The sequence below is a fragment of the Antedon mediterranea genome, chromosome 7, assembly GCF_964355755.1.
Source record: "Antedon mediterranea chromosome 7, ecAntMedi1.1, whole genome shotgun sequence".
Classification (NCBI taxonomy): Eukaryota; Metazoa; Echinodermata; class Crinoidea; order Comatulida; family Antedonidae; genus Antedon; species Antedon mediterranea.
In genome coordinates, this window is record NC_092676.1 from 19,161,158 (window position 1) to 19,189,125 (window position 27,968).

A 27,968-nucleotide genomic window follows, 5' to 3' on the forward strand; every position below is an offset into this window, starting at 1 on the left:
CGGCCTAAATCTGCATATTCATTTTAATTCGGTTTTAAACAACGTAAACAAAAACAAGCATGCCTCGCAAATGCTACAGGTGGTATGTACGTAAAAAAAATCATGTCGAGTATGATCAGACAAAAGTTTAAATAAATTTTCCAAAATTTCTTCAATCAATATTTACGTTAATTTTTTTATATAACCACGACAATATGGAATTTCAAAGTACTAATTATAATTATTATAGTGAATTAATGTAAATTCATGTGTATTCATGTGTAGGTGAGTAAATAAGGAACTAAATAACAAATTGTATGCTCGCTGACGTCAGATAATTAAATTCTTTAAAGTAAGAACCCGATTCTGTTGCTGTCGCTAGCCTGTATCTAACTAACTATTGCAAGTCAGTTAAATACAAGTCTATGTGTGTTTTAATACACATGGACTTGAATTTTAAAATAGTTTTAATATATCCTATCCTTAATTCTTATGGGACATTCTGATTATTCTATTGCATATTAATGTTATTATAACTGTAATAGGGCATGCATCACTTTTTGCAACCTGAATATGTGACGTGTAAAGATAAATTTGCCGAACTCGTGTTCGGGCGTTTGAATAGGAAAGTGCCCAATCGCGAACGTCGTGATTATCGGCCCCGTGGTTTTATATTTAGAAAGAAGTTAGATTCGTTATTTATTTTTCGAAAACAAAATATACAGCAGTGCTGACAATTAATGACTCAAACTTACACATTGATTGATGAATTCTATGAAATATTATTGAAATACATTTTTTATTAAGCTTTAAACAACGAAATTGCTTGAGCTAATTTACTAACGACATGATGACTACTATTTTGGCCTACAATCGACTAACGTTCTATAATGTCTGATGTACAGTACCCGTTTTTGCATTTAATAAAAATATATACTATAAATTGCAAATGTTAATTCATAATGTGTATATAGCTCCCATTAATAATGAATATGCTACATCTATTAAAAAGTAATCATTGTGTGTGTGTGTGTGTTATAAATTAATAAAGAGTGACCTAATAAACGCGGCACATTTTGTAAGAATGGAAACGTCATCTTTGTTCTATTTCCATAGATCGTATTATTAAGTTTTATTTAATATTCGCACATCTTCTGGACGTAATGTATGATATTTAGTAAATTTAGGCCTAATATAGGCCTAGTTCTCTCGTCACTTAGATGAATAGTAGGCCTAACTATCTTTCATTTGAAATAGGTTATCTTTGAATCGTACATTTTAGAGCCTCAACACAAGTGTGACTTTGGTAGATTTGAAGTTTTCATTGTATGTGAGATACAGACAACCTTTCATTCTAGCAACATAACACTTAGTTAGTTTAATCGTTGCTTATGCAAAGTAGACCAGAAAACCCCATCAAAATCATAGCATATTGTTGCAAGCGTTATGCTTAACATCGTATATTACATTCCTCAAAAAAACAAAATTATGTCGAATATTTATGTGGATGTCGCCGCTGTTACTAAGAGGTCAAAGTTCATAAATCATCATGTTCTTGTTCAAAAATCATTTGTTTCCTGTTGCCGTAGAATATCCTCAATGTAGTCACTCTCGTCAAGTTTAGATGGTTGCCCAGTTAATCTGATAATATAAATAAACAATTACTGTTTATGTGCAATGTTTATTCATAAGCACAATCTGTAATAACGAGTTCTATGTTGCCAAACCCGACCAAACCCACAGTTTGTTAAAAAAAATATAGGGTCGTCTTACACCCAACACCCTTTTAGCAGCCTATATACCCTCAACATCCTCACTGGGCACCTACGCAATACATTCTTATATAGCACTACCATCGACATTCTCTTTTAGCAATACCACAACGTCTTCTTAGCGTCTACCCTTAACACCCAATTAGCGTCTACTCAATACCCTCTTAACGCCTACCCTTAACACTTACAAATGTATAAGAATGACTTACGTTGAATCTTGATTAACAATCGCTTTCAAAGAAGCCAAAACTTTAGGATCACGGTACAAGTCTTTTAATGTATTAATGTAAAACTGCTCACCTCTATAAATAAAGTACCATAAAAATCATTGTTATAGTTTAAATTAATCTAGGCGTTGACACACACCAAACATAATAACATAAATTGTTTGGTCGTGTGAATTGCTTTTGGGGGCGATTTTGATTGTTTACACTGATTCAATAGTTTCAGCCAATCAGAAGAGAGCAATAAACTAGGTCCCAACCTGAAGGATGAATGCTTAGCGCTAGACATTAACAAACGTATGGACTGGGAGATCAGATAGTAGAAACATTTGTAATAACCGTCTGACAGTGGTCACGCAATACAGTCATTACAAAACAAACTTACGTAGCGGTTCTCTTTCCTGTCTCTGCAATTGCACTCATCCTATCATTATTTTGGAGTACACTTCCCATTTTAGACCAAATAGTTTGATGTGCATTTGGTCGTTTCGCCCTATTGGATAACACACATTTATACATAAATATCCGGTTTGCGATAGCAGGCAGAATGCACAAACAACATTATCAATAAACCCCGAATCTTTAAACGCAATCATTATTAGGCCAAACTGGTTATGGTACTACAGTAATTATTAGGAAGACCATTCCACGGTATCATAAAAAAAAGTGTGTTATAGCAGTTAGTTAGGCCTACAGGTATTTCTTTGGAAGAAGGAAGTCTTTCCTTCACAGTACAGATGTGATTCCCATTTTCTGCTGGTCGAGTCGATTGACGTAGGCTACTTTATGCATTTGTAAGAGGCCATCTTGATATCGCTATGTTGTAGGCCCCCTAATTCTACTTGTGATACGGCATAATGGTACTTACATTGCTCTTTTCCCCGAATCACTTAGTGAAGTGACACGGTCATCTGTGGCATCTCCTACCATAGTCCATAAACGTTGCTGGGAATCAGCTTTCTTTCTGTATTGCCTAGGTAACCTAGGTCCAAAAAGTAGTACAAAATCATTCAAAATGGAAACAAAATAAAATCAGACTTTGAATAAGCCATTTCGCAGTTCTATCAAGTTACTCACTTCCATACAAAAAATTCAGTTATAAAAAAGACAAAACAAACGGTTAAATTGAACTGGCAGACAATTCGATTATTTACACTTTTGAACCAATTTTGGTAAAAATGATTATGAAAACTATTATGTGGCTGTATTGCCTAGGTAACCTAGCTTGAAAAAAAAAATATCCATCAATCAGTAGTTTCAAGTTATCGATGTTTTACGTTTTAATTTACATAATTAAGTTAATTTGCATATACATTTTAGCCGGTGGTAGGAGTGTTATTGTTTAAATTCTGTTCTTGAATCAGATCATGCTTTTCTTTATGTAGTAAGTGTTAAACTCTGTTTACACTGTCAAACTAGTTTGACAAAATAGTGTGATGTGCCTTGATTGTATAGTGATGAAATGATTACATCCATTATATGGGGACATCACATTTGATAGTGTAGACTATTTGAATTGTGGTACAAGTGTTTCTTTGAATAAAAACTCTTTCTTCCACTGGATGGGCAGATCTTCTTAATTTACTACAAAATACAGACGACGTGATTCCAATTGTATTATTTCATTGACTTACGCTCTTTTCCCTGAATCACTTAGTGAAGTGACACGGTCATCTGTGGCGTCTCCTACCATAGTCCATAAACGATGTTGAGAATCTGCTTTCTTTCTGCAATGGAAAAACAGTATACGGTGTAGGCCTATATGCATCAGAGATGGTTAGTCTAAACAATTTGTTCAGTCCTCAGTTAGAAACATCGTGTTATAAATTAATCGTATTAAGCATAGCTAAAACGGTACTGATGATATGTGAGTTTGTCAGTAAATAAACCTCTGCAAAATTGTAGCTTTCTTTAATTATGACGCACCATTTTGTTTTAATTGCATCAAATGTTTTTGGTAAATTTGTTTACAAGATATATTCAAAATGTCGTCGTCATCTACAACCCGAACTAAACTGTTGTATGCAATGGCCCCTTTGCCATTGACATACTTAATGTAATGTCTCATCTGAACCCCGTGTCCAATTGTGTTTACCTATCTCTAACATAATTATAATTTTGAGGATAATATTGAGGTACATACGTTGTTTTATGTGACGGTAAATATGGATATTCTAATTGTTCTGCTTCCATAAACCTATAATAACAAAACATGTAAACAAATATTATAGTACTTTTCAGAGGGAATGATTCTGGTAAGGATTACAAGGAACCGTTGGGTATAAGTGTTTCTTTATATTTTTTTGGGAATTGGTACCGTAGTAATATGTAATAATGTTGGTGGTGTATGTCGATAAAATATTATTATAGGGACTAGAATAGTCACAATTCTGTATTTTGTCTAGACTAGATGGCGCTATATTACAAGAAGACAACACTAATGATAATTGAATGTAATGATAGCTTAATAATGTCGTCAGTCATCCGTACCAACAGATAATTAAATATAGTTTAGCAAAATATCAACTGTTAATATTTACCATGGAGTGCGTTTACCGGTTTGCCTTAAAGAGCTAATACTATCGCTACCTGTGCGTACCTTCCCCAATTTGCTCCACAATATGTGTTGAGAATTTTGACGCTTCCTTTAACAGAAAAATTAAAATAATAAGAAAATATTTGATTAGGCCTATATCTGTATATTATAGTTACGTAATACCAAATGGCAGCCAACCATCTTAGGTAATAGGAACGTGTTCCGCAGTTGTCTGTCCTTCTCGTAGTTTACTGCAATCTTATGTCTTTTATCTTTTGGAAGAAATATTATTAAAGAAAGAGTCGTAGCTAACAACCCTGCTAGTTAAATACATTTTTCTTAAATACAGAAACCACATTAGCGGCCCTATGTTTCAATTGGTCTAAACAGAACTAAAAAAACAGAAACAATAACTAATTCTAATACATTTGAATCATCATCAATATTAGGTCTTATTATTATGTAAACATTACTTACAAAAATATTCAGCAAAATGCTTAATTTAATTTACTTCAGGCCGTACTTTCTGTTTATTAAAACGTGGATCAGAAATATTTTCAAACTTCTTGGAATATTTTATTCTATTTTCTAATTCGATCATTTATCATTCAAAGTTATATATTTTGACAGTCGTACTATTTTAAATTAGCTCAACTTCATTAACCTTCCAAGCTCAAAGGTATTGTTTAATTTCCTTCTGTATGATTGCTAAAAAAATTATTATCTTTCTCATAATTTATGAGATATCCTTAAGATGGCGTGCGTCGTATACTGATGAGTTGAGATTGAAGTGATTGTCATGCCCGTCATTGCGCCATAATACGAAATATATAAATGTACAGGCAAATGCTAATTGTGCCTAAGAAATGTGTGTTCAGCATCATCACTCACTTGATCATTTAGGTGGCTTAAGGTTTTTAGACACAAAGGGTCAGAGGTCAAGTCTTGATCGGAAAGAATGTTTAACTTTCGTAGATGTTCCCATCTGTACCGTTCACACATTGTGATTACAGCTGTCTTGGCAGTCCTCCTAGACTGGTTAAGGTTGGTGATAGTGGTGCGTGAAGGATGTACAATGGTTCACTTGCATCATATTGCTAAAGCAGAGGAATTCCTAATGGCTTAAAATCCCACCCAATTTCTTCTTTTAATTGTTCCAAAAACAACTGAACTCAATCCGCTGAGAAACGGTTCCGTCAATAACTTCATTTTTTCTTGCGATGTGATATCCTTTTTCGATTTTCCAGTTATAAGTTCTTCTTCCATGTGTAGGCCTACCTTCCCAGGCTAAGTAGTAGGCTACACCATCCGCAGAAAAGGGTTAAATCTGATTGCAGTTTCGTATGATACCTCGTGTTGATATCATTTATTCGGCTTGTTGATTCTAAACTTCAATTTTCAATCCAAATTGTGTCTGATAACAGAAATATTTACTCTTTACTAACTTAAAAGACGATTAAAGAAGAAAAGATGCGATACTTACAGCTTAGGATTATTTTCTGTTTCTAGCATTGCATTGTTGTATACTGGATGTTCCTTCCATAGCAAATCTTCACGAAGCTGTTGCAATCTAGACCATTGAATGAAAGTGTAAAAAGGATGTGACTGTCAAATTACGTGATTATTATTCCTAGGTGTTAGAATTTTCAACTGTACCTAAGGTACTGAATTAAAATAGACCCACGGTTTATCGGTACTGTATCTAGATTTCTTCAGTATCACAGTACAATTTTTTAATACAGCACAATTGACATAAATATAATACTATGGAAAGTTTGGTCATTTAAATTTGAAATTCTGTAAGGACACCAGATTCTACCTACAAGCATCTTTTTGGTTTATCGAATAATAGCCTAAATTTCAATTTAAAACTATTATTTCTTATACTTAGACCCTAGGCACAATAAGATAAAAATTCATGCATCTTCTTGTCTTCACAAGGTAGAATAGCTTGAATACAGTCTTGGAGATCTTACTAACTAGTAATAACCACTTAAATGTAATTCAATGACATTTGAGTTCAATTTAGTTCAAAAACGGCTAAAGCCTTTTGAATAAAATGTGCAGATAAAGCCGAATGTATTTATCAAATTACAACACGTGACTTAGAAGGCAAAATATTAAGACTTTTTTCAAACCTGTGTGATTATATTACCTAGTAAATGTAACTTACGATTTATGTTCTTCGTTTTTAATTTCGTTCAGTAAATCGAGAATGTCTTCTTTAACACCGTTTCTGAAACAATTGTGGACAGAAATGTTGTAAAATATAGGTCTATTAAGCTGGTAATGCTACATACGATATTGCCAGTCTTAAAACAAAGACTAAGTGAAACAATGATAATAATAGTACAGGGTATATAATATTTAATTACTGTTACTGGAAACTGCTAATAAACAAAGCTAGTGGGGAATATTCGTTCTAAAACTTCAGTGAATTTGCTGTTTGATGCTATTCATTTTTATTTGTTAAAATTGTTAACAATAATAAAGATAAATAAAGAACAAGGTAACAAGCAATTGGACTACTCGTGAAAGGGAGTAAATATCATATAAAACTACAATAAAATTAAGCAGTATGGTCGACGTTTGTCGAACGATATTGTCAATTAGTTTTACATTTATCCGAATGATAGATGGAACTAAGACAAGACAGCACATTGATGGGTTCTGTCAGTGATCAAGGGATTATTTTGTCCAGTGTCCACCTTAACCAGAGGAAAGGCATGAGCCAATATTTCTGAGAAAAATACTAGATGCAGGGGCTACCATAATTGCCTGATGGGACACCTTGCTCCATTACAACACCAGATATTCTCAGATTCCAAGATCTAACCGCGCCCAACTTTCCTTAACTTCGATGATCTGTGGAGAACCGGTGTTTCAACAAGGTAAGGTAATTAATTAAACACTAAAATCAGAACAATTAGTTTGTTTTTAATTTATTATTTAGGACTAAATATATTAGTTCATTAACCCAGTGGTTTGCCCGCCTATAAACTTATGATTTGTCTAGACAGCCACTATTGATAGTATCTTACAATTATTTTACATTACATTACACAATTACTTTGTTATTTATGATGTACATATCACTGTTATAAGCGGATCAGAATTGTATTAAGTCTAAAAAATGGATCTTACAAGAAACACATAAATTTGATATTGTATGACAACATAAAGGGATTATGATCAATGATAACTGTAATTCTTCGATGATATCTTAAAACATTCGAATGTGTTTAGTACGCAGAGAAATGATTTTAATGTTTGTTTTGCTTGTCTGTAAAAATATCAGAGATATAAACAGCAAAAGTGCTATGACTTCACGGATTACTTAAGTAGGCCAAAACAATAATTATAGAAATAACAAGACAGCCGCGCTTTATCAATGTTTACTAGCCTATAATATATAGCAGTGACTGTGCACAATTGCGCAGGTTCCCGTTTTTAGAATATAATCATTAGGCCTATAATCGCGACCTAAAGTTTTTACCACGCGCCACTTTATTGAGTAAAAAAAAAATTATTATGCGCATGCTTACAACAAATTACAATTTGCTCAATAGTTACATTATGCGTTGTAAAAACGTCTTTAAAACTGGTGCTCTTGAATAAAAACGTCAATATCAATTTGCGTTATTTTAAGTAAAAGTTTTTGTAAAATTGTTCTCTACCAATCCATGTACAGAACATGGGAATACCAATGGCTATAATATACAGTGTTAGTGATGAGAACTGTGATCAGTAATAGTAATTATGTTGTTATTAACTCTTGCAATAATATCTTAAAGATGTATTGTCCCTTTGACTAATTCCAAAAAAATCAAAAATGTTATATTTCGAAAAAAAGTGGGTCATTTTAAAGTATCATAACAGTTATTAACTTTCACCTAAAATTAGTCGAAAAAAAAATCATTTAACTGAAATACAGACGTTTTTTTGATCAAAAAATAACTTTGACTTCCAGTCAAAGTTTTCGATCAAAACATATCTCATAATGCAACACGCTTGTTGGCTACTCTGTATGCATAATCATAAAACTTCCTAGCGATCTGTGTGAAAACACCTTCTCAACCGTGACGGGTGCTAAACAATCAAAATTAGCATCATGCATAAAATGCATTGTGGTTTGAAATCTTTGTTTACTTTTGCTAGCGACGATTTTCCAGAAGAAATGTAATCTATTTAATTTACCTGTTAATTACGTAAACTTATTGTTTTTGGCTCAAATTTTCGACTTAAAGTGAATTTTTAATATTACTTTGATATGGCCAATTTAAATTTAGAATATTTTGACCTTCATTTTTTGTGTTTCAAGGGACAATACATCTTTAAAGAAATACTAGAATAAAAAATGAAACGGTTTTTGTGTGATTTATATTATTTGTAAGCTATGTGGTAACGTGGCTCAAACATTTATACTAATAACTATTTTGGCTTTGACCACTTTGACTTTTAATAATGACGTCATACTTTCTAAATATCTCATTACTGTTAATTGTTTGATACAAATTGTGAGTTGTGTATAGTAACAATTAGAAATGGTCGACCTTTTTAAAGGTCAACGTGAATAATTATTATGGAACATTAAAATGGCATATTAAACAAAGAATTTAACATTATTTTTCCAGGGGGACAATATATCTTTAATAAAGTAATAAGTATCAATATGATATTGTTTTATTTATAGTTATTTTGTAATTTAAGCTTGGGGTTAGGGTTAATTTTTAAATTAAAAAATAAAAATTGGAAAAAAAAAGTTTCTAGCCCACTGGACTCGAACAATCTAATAACGGTAGGATGCCTGCATCAAGTACAGAATTTGAGTCTCGTGAAAGACAATCTATTAAAAAAATGAGAAGGAACCGATTGATCAACTAATTAGAGATAGTAAGGTGTGAGTCGTTAAACCAATAGGATATGTTACCTTAGTATAGTCTTAACAGCAGCCTACGCACTCGGAACAAACTGCTCATAATAGTTATCCGTCAAATGGTGCTATTAATCTACTATATAGTTTTGTCGGATTAAACACACGTTTGTTTTACTCTTAATGGTGCGTCTATAAATTTGATTCAATAAATCGACATTTAGTAATTCTGTACTAGTAAATAATACCGTTTTTCCTAAATTACAAACGTCATTGTCGATAAATCTAAGTTACTGGTCAAACCTCAAAGGGGTAAGATTTATCAAACATGATTAGCAAAGAAATCATCTTATCCACATACATCACTGAATCCTAAATAATATTATTTTTCAAATTTCATTGATTTTTTTCAATCGGTTTATTTTTTTTACTTTTTTTTTTTCTTTGTGATTAAATTTTGGCGATTTAGGCCTATAATGTATTTATCACAAACTCTATACATAGGCCTAGAAAAGAAAAGAGAAATAAATGTTTCTAAAATAAAAATGATCTTCCTTATTTTTGTCAAATTTTTTTTTTCTAATTTAAAGATAATTTTTTTCTAATATAATATATATCTTAATTGTCCCCCAACAAATAATTCTTACAAAATGTTTTGTTGAATATGCCATTTTAATGTTACATGATAGTTATTCACTTTGACCAAAATTGGATAAAAAAAAACTATTTACCTAAAAAATATATTTTAAATAATAAAATACTCGAATTGGCTGCCAGCCAATGTGGTTTTTGGTTGAAAGTGAATAACTTTATTAAAACTAAATAACCTATTCAAAGTCTGATTCAATTAATCTTTATTTGTTATGTTTTTTGGAGACAATACATCTCTAAATGAATATTCTATGAGATAAAAGGAACTGGTTTAATAAACAATCAGACATCAGGTTTTCAGTTCTTAACTCTCTCGGCATAGTAACAATAAGTCCAACTCATAATTGCTGTTGCTTTTCTCGCATATCTCGCGAGTGTAAAAACGCGTCTAAACGGTGAAATCACTGTAATTGACTATATCCAGTCATCCAGTTGTGTTTCAACCCGAAATATAAAAAGTATTGATAAATACACTTATATTGAATGTATTTAATAAGTAATATAATCAATTAATTATATCTACCTGTAGGTATGGATAAAACATTGTTTATACTTTCCTACTACATTTGTTTAATCGTTAGGCCTATACAAAACGATATAATTAAAAAAAAGAGATGCATTTAGACCTACTGTTATTTCGTCATCAATTATCTATTACAGTAGGTCTAACCAAGGCAATCTAACAACATGACACTGAGCTCGCCTTGCCTAGATAGAAACTCGAACAGTCTTCTGATCTTATGTCTGGCTGCGACTATACGAACACGTGGAGACGTATGTTAAGGGAATGATCGTGTCGCAGCCACAGATAAGCCCTTCGATCTCCGGCGCTCAGCTTGCTTTGGTCTAACTTAGTCTACGTGTTTTAGTGTGTGAAACAAGTAACGAGGAAGGTTGCACTATTAACAGGGTAGAATTTTTACAACTCAATTCAATTCAATTTTAACCTATCGGTGTAACACATTGACATAGAAACAAGTAGGCCTACATGAGTTACAATAAATAGTTTTAGCCATTTCCGTTATACATCGGACTATATATTTCCTGTGGGAAAACACCGTCCGATCAACTCGTCAATAAAATATAAACTATGGTCAATTTTTTGGCAGGTCATTTACGACAGTGTATCCGCCTTTGACAATATGATTTCCCTTGGTGAAACATCTGTCAATTATTGATATCGATAGTGCACATGCGCAAGTATGATTAAGAAAGCGCCCTCTATTTTACGAACTCTTTCTACTTGTTGAGACTTCGAGTAAAAAACTGCCTAATAATTGAAATGTAGAAATATTATACTAGTTGAAATTAATATGACCATATCATAACATTTTTTACAGTTTTGTCGATGAATCTGACCTCAATGTTATAAACAGACGATAACGTCACTTATGTTTAGTTTTTGGTACTTCACTGCGCATGAATGGGGGTTTACCATCTTTTCTTCTGCTTAATTCGATTCTGTATACTATCGGGCGGTAAATGATGGTTGGAGTTTATGAGCAGACAAAGGCCTAATTTTCTTCTTCGTCCAGTTTAGTTGTTGGTACTTCCCCTGCGTATCAAGTCTTAAGCGGATCAAATAGTGCAGACAAACATATTTTTCTGCTGTTTACTTTGTTTAGTTGTTGGCTCGCCCTGCGTATCAGGTGGTAAATGGTGCTTTATGCGGAAAAAATATCATTTTTTTTTTCTATTTTAGTTTCGTATTTCTCCTGCGGTAATCAGGCGGTAAATAGTGGTTAGTGGTTTTGAGCAGGCAATATTCTTTCTTTCCTTGGGTTTAGTTTTTTGTACTTCCCCCTGGCGCTAAATGGTGCTTTATGAGCAGACATCATGATTTTTCTGTTCCTCACCTAGGTTTATTGTCTATTCTAAATAATTTACGTACATCCATATACTTGTCACGTTTGTTTATATCATCTCTTAATGTAAGTAAACTCAGAATGCTGTGTCATCGCCCAAGATGCATTGATTATCAATCGTTATATTAAATTGATGTGTCGTATGTTGTAAGAAATAATCTTATTAGCTGGATTATCCTGCCATACTTTGTAAATGTGTTCTAATCGGCTGCTTTGAGTGATCGTTTTCGTGTCACTCACCATGATAAATTTACGAACCATACAATTAAACATTTATCAATACAAGTATGTTGAACGTGAACGAAGTTGGGAAGGATGTGCGTATAATAAATCCGATATTTTACTTAGAAGGTTACATTTCAGTTAAGTATCAAGTCCTTTGAATTTATATTTTGTGTTTTTATACTTTGATTTTTATTTCGGTGGGATGGCCTAGTGGTACGAATCTTATTATTAAGTTGGATTAAAAACTACAATGTAATACTGCCCATATAAAACACGATAGGGCCATAGGCCTACATACCTATTATAGAACCATCCATCTAGTTCGTGCCCACAGATGGTTCTCGAATACACAGTAATTTCAGCGTAACAAAACTGGCGATTTCAAATGTACGTACCGCAGGACTATAATACATTGTCGTTTACAGAAACGAATAAATAGACACGATGATTTATGTAGTCAACTAAAATTAGCAAAGCAAATTAGCAAAAAGAGCAAAGGTACAAAGAGGAACAATTTTTAAATATATTCTTTATCCACTCAGTAACGAAATATTTTTTCCATGTTTTATAGGCCTATAAATAATATACCTCTAAATACAGTAAAACATTTGCGATTTAATACTTTGTTTATTTTATTTATTTATTTATTTATTTTTTTTTTTTTTTATATTCATTGTACACTAATTTTCCCCGTGTATGGCAAGAGATTCCTAATTATATTAGAGAACATTCTTTATTTAGTTTAGTTAAAACTGTTACTGTCATAATCGATTGAAATATTAAAGTACATGTCACGATACACCACTACGACGTTTATATTTTTGGTAATTATTAATTAATACAAACGTTGAGAAAGAACTGTCAGTATAAAGTTTATTTGTATATAATAATGTGTTTATATATCTAACAGTAGAGCCTATCCACAATCTCAGTAATAAAGTTTATTTGTATATATTTTTATATTACATCTAACAGTACGAACATTCACAGTAAGAAATGTTCCATTCAAATGAGGACCAAAAATAGTTAATAGGTATTTACAGTATTGTCAAAGTATTGCAAGTTTATTCTCAAAAGGCCCATATATTTACCTACCGTATGTGTTAAACCAAGGGCTCATAAATTTACCTACTTGTGTTAAACCAAACTCTGGCAGACTGAGAGATTGGGATGTTCCATTCATCGCAAATCAATACATTTGTATAATCGTATATTAAATCTATCAAAATAGTATTTTTTTAAGAAAATCGGCCTGTCTTCAACATTATGATGGTGTACTCTAGCTGTTCAACCGGTTTTTAAACCGGCTATTAAAAACAATTATCGTAGGAGGAGATAGGAAAATGCGAAGCCTCATCGCATTTTTGTGGCGGGTATTTTTCAAGACGGACATCCATTAGACAGTGTATACCACGATCGGAAAACACCCCTGGGGAAAATCGTTGAACGTAAATTCGTTTTAATCGTCAATAACTAATTATCTAACTTAATTTAATTAGTAAACAGGGTTACATCAGGTGGTTAAAATAAGTATCGAAAGTACGAACCAACTTTATATACAATCGAGTAAAAATTCTAGAAGTAAGGCGCGATTTACCGAATTTTGCCCTTACGTAAATTTATATATAGAAGCAATCATTTATCAAAATGACAATGATATAATAAAACAATAATAAGAATATTAATCATTAAAAAAAATAATAAATATTCGACGCGTATATCTATTTGAAATTCTCGAGGGCATTTATTTATTTTTTATTAGTACCATATTTCATCATCGAGGCCTACGTACACGTATCGTATGTCATTACACTTGATGCGATGAAAACAATTTTTATTAACGTTCGTAATTGCGGTACTAATAAAATGTATCGAATATAATAACATCTTAATAGATTTACTGCTATTGTAATTATTAATATATCTATACTAATAATTATGTTTATTGTATGATGTATGGCAGTGTCTTTTTTTTCTATCCACGTTTCACAATCGACATAACACGTGTTATTCATTTCGTCTGTTTTTTGCGTTTAAGTGATCACTGTCTTCATCATAATTATTTCATACGACAAAATGTTGAACACCATTATTATATATATCAGTAAATGTAATACCGTATAAAGTGTTTTTTTTAATGACTTTATGTTTGTGATATGCTTGTAGGCAGTGTCGGGCAAATGTTGACAAATCCAATCATAAAACTTGAATTGACGTAGCGCAAGGACGTAAGAAGCGCAGAGTAACGCTTAGTTTCCACTAGAGATGCACGCAAAAGACGTAAACGCAACGTAAGTGATTAGACCAATCACAAGCGATGTATTTTTCAAACTGTCTCTTGCCAATGGTCAAAACGCTTGCGTTACATCTACGTCGTTGCGGAACCAAGCTGAAATAATTTGACAAATCATGACGTGATTATCCGAACCGTGATTGGTCAACTCACTTTCGTTGCGCCTACACCGTTAGCTTGGTTCCCACTTGGACGCAATGCAAGGACGTACGTAAACTCAAAACAATGAGTTGACCAATTACAAGCGGCAGTTCCATCGCGTTGTCTCTTGAGTTGCATCCAAGTGTGAGCCAAGCTTACGTTATCGCGTTGCGGGTATCGTTATGACGCAAGTATCGCACTTGTTAACGTGTTTTCTAGGTATCATAGTAATCTTTCAGTTATCCTAAAACCTTTAATCAATTCGAATTACCTCTAGAATTTATAAGCGATATACTGTCGATCATTGAGATTTAAAGTACCTATAGTGCTGGTTCTTCACGTCATTTTAAGTGGATCTAATTAATCGTTAGATCACTACACAATCTTCATCCATGTAAATTACGCTGGTGTCGAGAAATAAGACAAAAGAGAACATCACTATGCAACGTTTCCAAGCCCGTATGAAGATTCTAGGTGGCTAGCTGCCACTCGGCAGATCCGGAGTATAATTGCCTTAATGGATGTACAATTACCCAACTCATTTGCTACAGCTATGCTTACTATGCTAGTTTGATTACGGGTTAGTGTTCTAATTGCTTTAACAACAGGAATCTATTTATTATACGTTTAAACAGGACGGACCACTCTTGGAATAGCCATTAATTTACTTGTATATACAAAGTAATGACAGCTTACTGATCAGAATAATGTATACATTAGTGAAGTGTTGCAACATCCTTAATTGTGAGAAGGGCTGGTTACAGGCAGGTTATCTCTTTAAAAATAATCGTTACCAAAATTATCTTGATTGTAAAGTCCCCGTATGTAGCACTAAAGCATAAAGCTTGAACCTCATTTTGACGCAACGCAAGGACGACGTAAACGCACTATTGACCAATCACGACACTGATGGATTAATGCGCGCACCCGAACTGTCAGTTGTGATTGGTCAACTCACTTGCGTTGCGCTTACGTCGATGATTTGCATCCAATTAGGAACCCAGCCTATACTGATGATGAATGATGATATATTGATTGAACTTGATATTTTGTCATGTCAAAATATTAATTTCGAATTATTGAACACCTCACGATTCTGTGAATAAACAAACATGACCTGGATTCAATTCTTCGAGTTTCAAATCATCTGTTAAACAATTATTGATTGTAGAAACATGATGTATAACTTATTTCAATTTCAAGACAATCGTAAAAGTATCTTTGCCATGAATTTTATTTTCCATTAAATTTTAAAATCATAAAGTGTTATTCGAAAATTGAAAGCATTTATTAAATTGTCTTGTGATCGTTATATAACAGCTTTTGTGAAGGCATTAAACAGTGAGTTCACTATTAACTGGTAATGTTGAACACTAAAAACTGTTAAGCCTGCTCTTCTCTGTCAAATTAGGTTGAGGTCTGGTTGGTTTCAAAGTTCTTATTGTCACAAAAAGTAGCGTTATTTGCTGAAAGTTTATTGTAAAAAAAAAAAAATATAACAGTAGAATATTAAAGTCCGTTAGGGCTGAAACAAGGGTGTTCAGTTTTTTCAAAAACACCAAATTTGGTATATAGGTTTTTTTCTACTCTCTACCAATTTAATTTTTGAAGGGCGCCAAGCAAAACGACCTAATTGGCATAATTTAAAAGGCGTACTTTTTAACTTAAATACTCTGTATCTTTTTAAACTACTGGTCATGGAAAGTTTATGATAACAACAAAAGGCATTCCTATTTACTTATTCTTGAATAATTAAAACGGACTGGAAGTACCATTTTTAAGACATTGTCATATCTCAGGAAAGAGTTTATTTTGGTGTCAAATTATTCAGAATATATAATAGTTACTTTTGTAAATGAAACACTTTCTTGAAGCGTGTCAATATTTATTGATAATACTTTTCAAACATGTAATTGGCCCACTATGACTAGAACCTAGATAGCTTTAAACAGTGAATTCTGTAAACTATTTTGTTGTATAGCTGTACAGTAATCATACAGAGGAATTATGTTCCTCCGTATACAGCATCCTAGGTCTTTTGTAGGCCTAGTTATCTTAGTACAGTTGTTATACTGTACATTTCAATATCTCAGTTTCAATTTGCTTTTCATTTCAATCGAAGTTGTTCTGACGTGTATTTACTTATAAACAACATGGAGAAATAACAGGAATATCTGAGATAACCCAAAGTACCACGGGAGAATATTTTACCCAATTTGTATTCACTTTGAGATCTTTGCCCAAAGCACGAGTGTAGGGACTTTCAAACAAATAGGATGCTATTTAATAGTTCAAATATGGTTTGTATTTCAGTACATTAGAATAAAGTGTATATTCAAACCTCACAAATTTCTTTTTATATGAGATAAGAATGTTATAGAGGAACATAATGTTGTACTTTAACATATCGATATGCTTGTCATTCAATATAGACAAATGTCTCTATCTAAAAAAACATTCGTCATTGACTGTAGGCCAGAGCTTATACATTTTATGTTAGTCCCCCAGTCAGCGTTTCTATTTTTGTCTGAAGTATGAGACACCAATAATTTCGGTCTAGAACCTAGACTTGCCAGATCTATAACAGTGCCTAAGATACGAACAGTTCAGGATTCAATATTTTGGACATTAATTATGGATTTTTACCGAATGTTGTTTAAACATTTTAGAAAGAAAACAAAACTTATACTTACTGTGCTTGTGAAACTTGAAATACGATAAAGAAATATATGCATATTGAGAAAATCCAAAAAGAATCCCGAATTCGTAACATCACTGCACAATATTAGACTACTAAAGAAGAAAAAAAAAAAGAATAAATACAAGCAAAATAAATACAAAGATGCATGGAAGATTTGCACAATTCACATAAGCAACCCGTGTAATCTCTTTTTATTGTTCAATAATCTAGACATACATCAACATGTTGCAGTTAGGAGCTAGAAAGATTTTGTGATATATTGTCACTCTTCTGTCCTATATATGAACATGACCGAAAGTATAGTTTGTTAATCGTGTTTTTTATTACAGTGAACAGAAATACAGTGTACAATTATAACATTCCTGATGTGATGTGACGTCACGATACTAATCGGGGTGTGTACATAATATTTTGTGTGCTATATATAGGCCTACGCGCGTCACAGCGAAGCATTATATGTGAACATTCCCTCGTTACACTATTAACACATGTACGCCCTGTTAGTACTTATTACTGCTACTGCTACCAATGAACAAATAAACAACATTATAGTTGGCACTTAGAGCATCAATCAATATATCAAAATATAAAAATGCTCAAGAAAAAAAGCACCGCTGCGATCGGGTATTGCGCCGCTCGTGTAAGCACCGCGGCACTTTTGATCAGTAACGCTTGGTTCCGACTAGCGACGTCACGCAAGGAAGTAACGTAATGTAAGTGCTTTGACCAATCACAAGCGATGGATTTTTCGAACAGTGGCTTTTCATTGGTAAACTCGCTTGCGCAACGCAAGACCGAACGTCTTCTAGTGGGAATCAAGCTTAAGCTCTGTTAAATTGGGATTCGCACACAGTAAGGACTCGGCGCTGCGCTTATCTGGACTATACTGCACACAATACAAGAACAATAAAAAAACAAAAACATTTGAATAAGCTTTGGCAGTTTATACTATCGTCATTACATCCATCTTCCCGATTACCATGATATAATGATTATTCTATTAATCCTGTCGTATTTACATTTGTAAAAATTTACTTAAGTTGAAATAACACTAAAACAATATCTTAAAGAAAACGAGCCAAAAAGGTAAGTCCGAAAATAATTTACATGCAATCGTAATTCTTCGTTCACATAATTACATACTGAAGATCGGATTCACTCTACGAACCAGGCGTAACGGAATAAGCACAACCATGTCATGCACATTTCTAAATTTTCTCTTCTGATGAATTTTTATCATTGACGCATCTTTCTCGGCCAATTCAATAATTTGGGCCATCATAAGTATTCTACTTTTTTTTTCGCAATAATGTGTAATTATTACATTCAATCTATCGTTCATTAAAAAATCATAACGACAATAATTATATTCACATCCAAAATCTGCCAATAATTTATCCAATAATATTCAATAAAAAGAAAATAATTTTTTTTTTATATTGCAATTATTAACAAACGATATGCCTACATTGGCGCTTTAATATAACTATTGATCTAAAATTCCATTACCAGCATGTGAGGCATTCTAGTTTCTTTCTAGTTTAAAATTCTGTTCATTGATAAAATGTTCATTTCCTCTGAAAAATTCTGGTTTAAATATTGCATGTTATCATTAAAATTATGACAATTTTTCTATGATCACAAAGGTTGATTCACACTCTTTTGTCACATTTTCAGCGATTCCGGCAAACACGTGTTCGATAATTTACTTGTTATCAATTAGGCCTAAATAAAGTAGGTGTACGTTCTATTATCGTAGACTAATTATTATACATTTGATGAACCTTGTGAACAGATCGCTCTCATTGCTTTCATTCTCCAAGAATAGTGCGAAAATAATAATTATGTACTAATTAATAAGAAACATACGGTGCACGAAGGTAGGAAATTAACCCGTAATTCAAGAATCAAATTGAACGAATACGATATTTAAATTTCTCACTCTCAGCAGTACTGTACGTATAACAACACTCTAAACCTTTCACGACTCGTTCCTATGGGCTTCGATTGCCTTAATAATCGCAGACATTATCATAGGGTATCAATTATTTATCAAACTCACAATTTATTGATATTAGAAGATATTACTTATTTAAATAATATAATGAATGTCCTACTTCAATGAACCAACGAAGTGGTTGTACAATGTTTAATCATTTTTTTAACACAATAATCTATCTTCTTAGCGTCTTTCTGCATTACGCTTTACACGGTTGTTCTCCATTTTGTCTGTTTGGCGCAGAATGGTTTAGACCGATTGCATGTGTTAGTGTATGTAGTTCTTTTTTTGTACAAATATTTTCTTTATGTTTTTGGATGTATCCAGTTATTTAATTTGTACATTAATATGGTAGTATAATCATATGATCTATTTTGAGGTGTGTGTAGTTAAAATTCAGAAACATTATGTGATTAAAACACACTAAAATGACTTCTTCTGTTACCTGAACATTGAATCATTTCGATTTAAAACCACGCTCACCGTTTTTCTTGAGGATATCATCCTCCATCCCCACCTCCCACTCTAGGAACGATTGTGATTGCCTAACACTGTTTTAGTAACAGGCATATCCATCTAGCCCCACCGTCTACCATGCGATTCACCACCACACTTGCTATCAAGGATATCCCTCCACGCCCACCACACCAACTCTTCATTCTTAATGATATGCATATCCATCCCTCTAGACCAACCGCCACCTATTCATTCTTAAGGATAGGCCTATTCCTCTAGCCCACCGTTAACTTTGGTACCATGCGATTGACCACCACACTTGCTCTCAATGATATCCCTCCACGACCACCACCAACTCTTCAATCTTAGGATAGGCCTATCCCTCTATCTCCACCACCAATTCTAGGAACCATTGTAATTGACCAACACACTTGCTCTCAAGGATATCCCTCCACCCCAACTACCAACTCTTCTTACTGAAGGATAGGCTATCCCTTTGGCCCCCCACTGCCAACTTTAGGAACCACGCGATTGAGCACCACACTCTCAGGGATATCCCTTCACGCCCAACAACAAACTCTACATTCTTAAGGATAGGACTATAAACGGCTAGCCCCCACCACTTACAAGTATTCTCTAGGAACCATTGTAATTGATCAACACACTGTTTTTCCAAACTCAATATACCGTACATACCGTATCAAACAATTGAAGAGGAACTATTGATAATTCTGATAATAAAGATGAATACTTCTTACTAATGGAAGCGATGATAACACGGATTAAGACCATGATTTCCAATGCTCATCGATTGATTTATTATCAATTTCTCAATTACCATTATTGTAAATGATGATAGTGTCAATAAAGAAGACATTGATTTTAGCCGTGAACTCTTTGACCGTTGTAAACAATTAATGGTGTATTAATGAGGTACTCTAAAATTCACTTATAACCAGGCCTACGCAGTAAAAAAATCTGTCTCTCGTTACAGATTCTTCCTCTAGCAGCGAACTCATTTTGTTAGATGTTCAATATTTATAAATCAAATTTCCCCACGCTTTATTTTGTACGTCATCTTTTATTTATAGCACGTGAAGAGTTTGTAGCTTCCATTTTTTGTTCAATAACATAATATAGATCTACTATTATTATTTGTTTAATAAAGCAACAGTTTTTTACCTACATTTAATAAAATATATTTTAATTTTTAATATATGAATTAATATGTACATTGAACTGAAATCCACAGCGATACACATACATGTATGTTTGTTGCTGAACATTGTTAAGCCATGGAGGAATTATTTATTTTATCTAAACAATTCCTCGATGGATTAAAAAAACAGCTATTCAGAGTTAAAATGTTGAAAGTTACTACTGAAGCAGGAGTTTGTGACTGGTTTAATGGCACTCCACGGGCAAGACATCCATTAGGCCTACACACAGCCCTGCTTCATAAACTCTGCTAGGCCTAGAAGTTGCAATTATACCTCCTCTTATTCCTTATCTTAGTGGTCACCGGGTTAATTCAAAAGAAAATATTGATGGAATGAAACACTGAAGTAAAAAAGCGTACTATTGTAGATGTTTCAATCATTCTTCAAATATGTAAAATAACTAAAGCAGCATGTAAAATAATTGGCGTAGAAATTGAAAGTATATGTAATCTTTGTGATAAAAAGGCTCTTAATAAATTAGAATGGATAATTAAAGATGTGACTCATCCACTAAATAGTATTGTAAGTTTTAATTGTAGAATTCGGCAATGCAAAGTTAAAACCAACCGTTTTAGAGACTCTTTTTTCCCATATGCTTGTCATCTATACAATGTACAGTTTTCAAGATAATTAGTGTTACGTTTTTATATTGTGTTTTAAATTGTATTGTATCTATGTTTCTAAGCTCAGAAAAACAAATATCATGTATGTTATGTTATGTGACAAGAAATTCAATCTTGAATCGTGTATAACAATTTTGAGGAAAAAATGTTCATTCGACTGGTCACTTGAAGATCTAGCTATTCAAACTTCAAAATACCAAGTTTAACAACCCATAGCGGTTTACATTATTGCTGTCAGCATTGAGGAGTTGGCTGCTCATGTGAATTATAAAAATATTACAGGAGTTTATTTGATGCTTAGGTGGTCAATGCTTAAGGTAATTATTACTTATTTTGATCTCATTTCATATATGTACTCTTTGTATCTTTTTTTTTCTTTGTGTGGAAAATAAATAAATGAAATGAATTATTAATTCGTATAGTGCATGGAACCTTTATCATAAACAATATGTCAGATTGAATACATTTTAAATGTAACGCGGTGAACTCTAAACATATCAGTACTGTTTACTATAAATGAATGCGAAAGGTAAAAGATGAGTAAATGTGATATACTGACAAAGTCCATCCAATCAGATTTAATAATGTTGTATTTTAATAAGTATTCAATATATTTTTCCTTATTGCCAAAGTCATCCTATCTATATTTTCCAAAAATAGGTCTACAATGTAGGAATAACTATTGTTATACTAATACTATGCCATATTTTCTAATAATGTATCATTAAGAAACAATTGAGAATTGAATGTATTAAAAATTTTTGGATCTGATCTTCATTGTGAGGAGTCTCTTTGTAAAATATTCAATCCAAAAAGAAAATTTTAATATCAACCTATATTTTAAAGATTTATTGTCCACCAAAAACAGGAAAAATGAAGATTAATAAAATCAGACTTTGAATTGACCATTTTGTAGTTTTATCAAAGTTAATCACTTCGGTAGACAAAAAAAACCAAAACAATTATGTTTTCAGTTATAAAATGACAAAATAAACAGTTAATTCAACCAAAAAACATTAACTGGCAGCCAATTTGACTATTTTTTCAGGTAAATAATTTAGTTTTGGTCCAATTTTTGGTCAAAGTAAATAACTATTATATGATATTAAAATAGGCCTACTCAACAACAAGCAATTGTAAAAAAAAGTGTTTTTTTATGGGGACAATATCTTTAAGACAATGTTATCCTTAATAATATAAATAATAATATTAATAATAAATATGTACACAAAAGTTCCAATGTTTCCGTTATTTAACATTAAGAACAACAAAACATATCATGAAGTATGTACACGTGAATCTTGGTTGGACAATTTATTATCACTTAATTTTGCAGATTTCAATCTTTATGGTTTTATATTAATTATACAGATTATTTTTCTATTCTATTATGGCTAGAGTATTAAAATGTATATATTAATTGAACATTACGTTATCTAAGATGGTGTAAGTAACAATACGTGATAACGTCGTTAGTATAAGATGTAATTGGTAAGGCCATGCAATCTTCTCGAATACAATCAATCCTATGCTAAGTGTTAGTCCATGCGCTTAAGTGTTAGCTTATATGATTATTACACGTCTGAGGTGTTGTAAGATTTAAAGACTAATCGACATAGTTCAATGTGTTTAGATAGCATTTTCCGCGAAATTGAAATTACAAACCGCATCATCAACAACTTGCGAATAACAATTTAAAGTCGAATCAAGTTAAAGACAATCACCCTTTATTTATGTATATAATACTATTTATTATCTTCTTTTTTTTTTCATTCGGTTTTCGTGTTTGTATCGTTCCCGTTTTTTAAGTGTTGAGGGTCTCATGCATGTCATCTTCGGCTTTTATGAGTCACCCTCATTAAACAAAGTTTAATTTAATTGTTCAGTATTACAGTATGTCAACTGATTTTGAAGGTACCCACATACATACCAGGAGGAGATCGAGATTACTTGCTCTTCCCTTGTAGATATACCATGGAGTAAACTCCATGGATATACATACATTACCGAATACGGAAAACATTTTTAAAAGTACAAAACACACTTTATCTATTAATTCATTTATTTCTATAAGTTGTATAACATATCACAGTACTGATTTTAAAAGTAGATCACAGATATGCCAGGAGAGATATAGATAGGCCTACACATAATACGTCGGAAACAAATGTATAACATTCCAAAGAAAATACATAAAAAATGCTAAGTGTGCCACCGATCTAAAGGTGTAATTCCAAATAAATAAATAAATAAATACATGTAATAATTAATATGATCCAGTAGGCCTATAGAAGGAAAAGAAGAACAAACAATTGTAAAATGACTTCTGTTTTTTTTTTATTGAAACAATTTGTTTTTATATTGTTTGGAAGGTTATTCTATGTCTAGTTTCACTGTATAAAAATGTCCCCTTGTACCGGTTTCCAATTTTCTTCCATTAAATTGTTATTCAATTTTGCACTAATTCATTATTAGAAATAAATTTGTCACTCAAATAAGATGGAGCCATTTCACTCAAGCACTTAAGAGCACATGTACATTTTATTCTCTCGTAACATTTGCATACAAACTGTGTCATCATTTCATTTACGGGAGTTTTAATATCAGCAGATGTAACCATGGCGAAATTATAAGTAATTCTTCTATGGAATAACGTACAGGCAATCTAACAACATTAGAATAACCAAACATAGTCTATTTTGTAACATTTTATTAATTATTTGCATGCGAAGACAAAGTAAAGCTGGCACTTGCTCTTAATAGAATTTAATTTAGATGTCTTCTAAACTTATGATATTTTAATTTCAAAATGTTGTTTAAAATAATTCTAATTTGGATTAGCATTATCTAGACAAGTTTCCAACTTTCATCACAAATTCCACACGGAATATAGGCCTTACCTCTTATTTTTGTTACGAGTTGACCATTTCTAGCCTAGTTAGTAGGACCAGGCATACTCTTTGCGATACAACGCGGCATCACGTTGAGCCTTGAATTGAGTTTACTTAGCTAGGCTAGGCCTAAATGCTAAGCTTACATTTTAAAAGGTGTACAGAGTATACTGTATTTCTTTATGATTAAGCTACTATAAGTTACAATAATTATTATTATTAGTAAGAAAACGTATAATAGGCCTACTGTGTAGGATTTCAAATATGCTACCTCTAATAATAATGAAACGATCCATTTGATGATCTGGGTTTTCTAGTTCCATTTTGGAACTAGAAAACTCAGATCTTGATATCTGAGTTTTCTAGATCTAGAAAAATCAGATATCTGAGTTTTCTAGATCTAGAAAACTTTCACCTCTTTTAACTCGACTGTATATTGTTAGTGTTGATTATTTAATATTTTAAATTAGATAATAGAAAACATGTAGTTATCTACTACAGTATACCAAAATATTATAAAATATTTAAATTGCAGTGAAGTTGTTACAGTCATAATATGTTGTATATAGGCCTACTTTTGGAATGATTTTAAATGTACTGTATACCTTTGTCAGATAGAATTAAGAAAGTGAGTTACAACTTATATATTGAATATGATTTATTAGCCTATATACAAAGCATTAAAAAAACTGTTAAGATATATGTTGCCAATCTTGCTTTAATTAGCATAATATTACGTATTGTTCTCTCGGGAAAATAATACCAGGCATACAGTAATTACTGTATACTGATTATACCCACAACACGTACAGTATATAGTATTTAATGACTAAATAACTTCAGGCAGCGTCACATACTCAAACATCCACACATATACTAATGTTTGAGTTCCTAGATACATACAGTCTTGAGTTTTTGTTATGTTAAATCTTCAACTGTTGCTAACAGGAAAATAAATTAACCTGCGTAACCTGGTAATTATGCCACTGAGGTACGTGTTAACAAATATTATCATTTATATACACCTAAAGTTAAGTTATAGCGCTATACAAACAATATGACTTATGTTATATAGATGAATCCAGCTATTAATGTGGACAACGACTTTATAACGATTCTATTAATGTGTATATTGTCACCTTGAATGTCGCAAATGAATCGTTTTTCTATGTCCAGGAGCAATAGCCTACTGTAATGAGAAAAGATCTTATTTTTATCAAAGTTGAAAGATCTATTGCTTGTTTAATAATGCCGAACATTTAATCATTTTGGAGTAATAATGGTGATTTATGCAAATCATTAACCACATTTAAGGGATGCTGAAGATACTAGAAATATACCTTAGGCATTTTATTAGTAATAATAGTGCAGACAATAATCAAGACTCCTTTACCAATATCTCGCATGGCAGACGCGTACTACAACTTTCGAGGACATGTTTTGGAAAATACAAAACAGCAAAAATGAATACGGAATATCGGAATTCGGAATTCCGTGCGTATCTCACGTGTGAGGAATGCTTATTTTAACAGGCCTACGTTATACATATTTATTTTACAATGTGTAGTAGGCCTACAGTTTTTTGTCTCTCTTTTTATTTCATATTTTTGTTACATACTTATTTTTAAATATGTAGTACCGTCAGTTTATAAACAGAGATGACAAAATATTCTTTAGAGATAGAATTTTAAAAGTGTTAAGGGGAAAAAGAAAGCACCCGGTACTGATTCTTACATTCCGGGTTCAAATCTAAACTAGGTCACTAGCATGTCTTCATTTCTGTTTTAAGCTCATTCGTATTAGTAGTACAGTTCTTTTTATGGTATTTTCCCAATCCCGTAACAACTAATAGCAATTAGCCATAATGTATGTTGAGATAAGGATAGCTATTATTTATCAATTAATTTATATTAGATCTTTTAGTTAAGCTTCGTTTACACAAATGACCTCATACGTGATTGATGGATGATAAATGATGGACATGAAATTATAAACAATTATACTGTTATTCAAATCATTAACTCCTTAACTTACTAGAAAAAATTATATGATGATTTTTAACCGTGAACGATTTTATATTAGACGTAAAAAAACCTATAATATTACGGTAAATAACTTTACGAAACATCTATCCGATTAAATCAATGATACAATTTGTTATTAAACATTTGCGATACGAAATATTTATAAAATGAAGTAGGTGTACGAGAGAGTTCTTAGGTAGGTAGTTTAGGTAGGTAGACGATAAGAATATCCGTGAATACGCAACTTTGTTGTTATTCTCATGCGTTTTTATAATATCAATTTTGATAGACAAACAAAAAAACTAGAATAAAATTGAAGATTAAAACGGGAAATCTAGATCATAATGTATCCAACGCTGACGTCATATCCATTGACCACGGATATGCTACGGCAGGTGAAAGAACAATATACATTGCCAATAAAAGTAATTTTCATAAATACCACCAGAGATCTCATTATTGGCAGAAGACAATCAGACATCCCGTTATCGGCAGATTTAAATTGAATTGAGTTACATTATTTGTTATAAGTGTACCAATAAATCTGTATTCACTACATATACGTAATCAACATTTGCTCTGTTTACACTAGTTTAAACTAGTTTGACCAAAAAAGTGTGAGGTGCCCAAATATGGTATAGTGGTGTGCCTAAATATATAGTAGTGACATGACATCATCATGTCCATATATAGACACATCACATATTTTGACACATAAAGTTTGATAGTGTGACAGAGCTTAGCAATCTATTGAAACATTTTAACATTACCAACGGCAGTTAATTGCGACAAATACCAATGTAGAAAATCATTGTGATGATGATGGCAAAATGGTTGAAACATTTAATTTAGCAGATACACAATTTGTCCAGTTTCATGTTGACATATTCATACAGTGTCACTATGTGTCACATCTATATCATATCGCATATACCATATGCCATAAGCCTAACCTAACAAACACATTACCTAATTTGCATATGATGCCATGTGGAGATATATCTATTGCAGAGAATCGTGTGCAATGTTTGCGTACGTTATGTATGTATACTTAGCAATATAAGAAGATTTAACAAACTATTCCAGTGATCAAAAAGGCTCAATGATCAACCACAAGCATTCAACAGATTACATTTGTTAAAAATTTTGTCAATATAAAACCGACAATTTGAGACGTATTGCACCAAAAACATGAAAAATAAAGATTTCTCACGTAAATATTTAGTTTTCAATCAAAGTGAATAACTACTATTAGGCTTTATCAAATTAAAATGGCCTATTAACAAACAAAAAATGTCATGAGGAATGAAATTAAAACATGTTTTAAACAAATGTGTTCAAATAACCTTAATTTTAAATAATATACTAAACTTTCTACAGATCTCCTTTACATAGGAAAAACAGATACGAACAAGTATAATATTTTAGTAATAAAATAGTTTTAACTTACCTAGAAGATAATGTTAAAGAAGAAAGAATCACACGGGAATAAATT

General features: G+C 32.1%; 1 protein-coding gene across 2 annotated transcripts; it reads right to left on the reverse strand.

The window, feature by feature from the left end:
- Positions 1 to 759: 759 nt before the first annotated feature.
- Positions 760 to 27,968, reverse strand: LOC140054486 (uncharacterized). 2 transcript variants are annotated; one of them, XM_072099488.1, is made up of 11 exons: positions 27,924 to 27,968; positions 17,253 to 17,349; positions 6,685 to 6,747; positions 5,995 to 6,081; positions 4,516 to 4,620; positions 4,119 to 4,172; positions 3,610 to 3,702; positions 2,844 to 2,957; positions 2,361 to 2,468; positions 1,961 to 2,053; positions 760 to 1,620 (listed from the first exon to the last, which is right to left on the reverse strand). In XM_072099488.1, the coding sequence occupies exons 2-11, from the start codon at positions 17,330 to 17,332 to the stop codon at positions 1,539 to 1,541; spliced, it is 879 nt and encodes a 292-aa protein (XP_071955589.1). In that variant the 5' UTR covers positions 17,333 to 17,349; positions 27,924 to 27,968; the 3' UTR covers positions 760 to 1,538. The 2 variants fall into 2 exon arrangements, with proteins under 2 accessions (XP_071955589.1, XP_071955591.1); XM_072099490.1 differs by having other exon boundaries at positions 17,253 to 17,352; positions 27,924 to 27,967.

What these genes read in the sequence shown, in the direction of transcription:
- LOC140054486 (XM_072099488.1), bottom strand. Translation starts at nt 17,332, where the DNA reads ATGTTACGAATTCGGGATTCTTTTTGGATTTTCTCAATATGCATATAT. An exon ending in AAAAACGAAGAACATAAATC is followed by an intron (nt 6,082 to 6,684) that starts GTAAGTTACATT and finishes TCAATGGTCTAG; the next exon opens with ATTGCAACAGCTTCGTGAAG. An exon ending in ATTGTTAATCAAGATTCAAC is followed by an intron (nt 1,621 to 1,960) that starts GTAAGTCATTCT and finishes TTATATTATCAG; the next exon opens with ATTAACTGGGCAACCATCTA.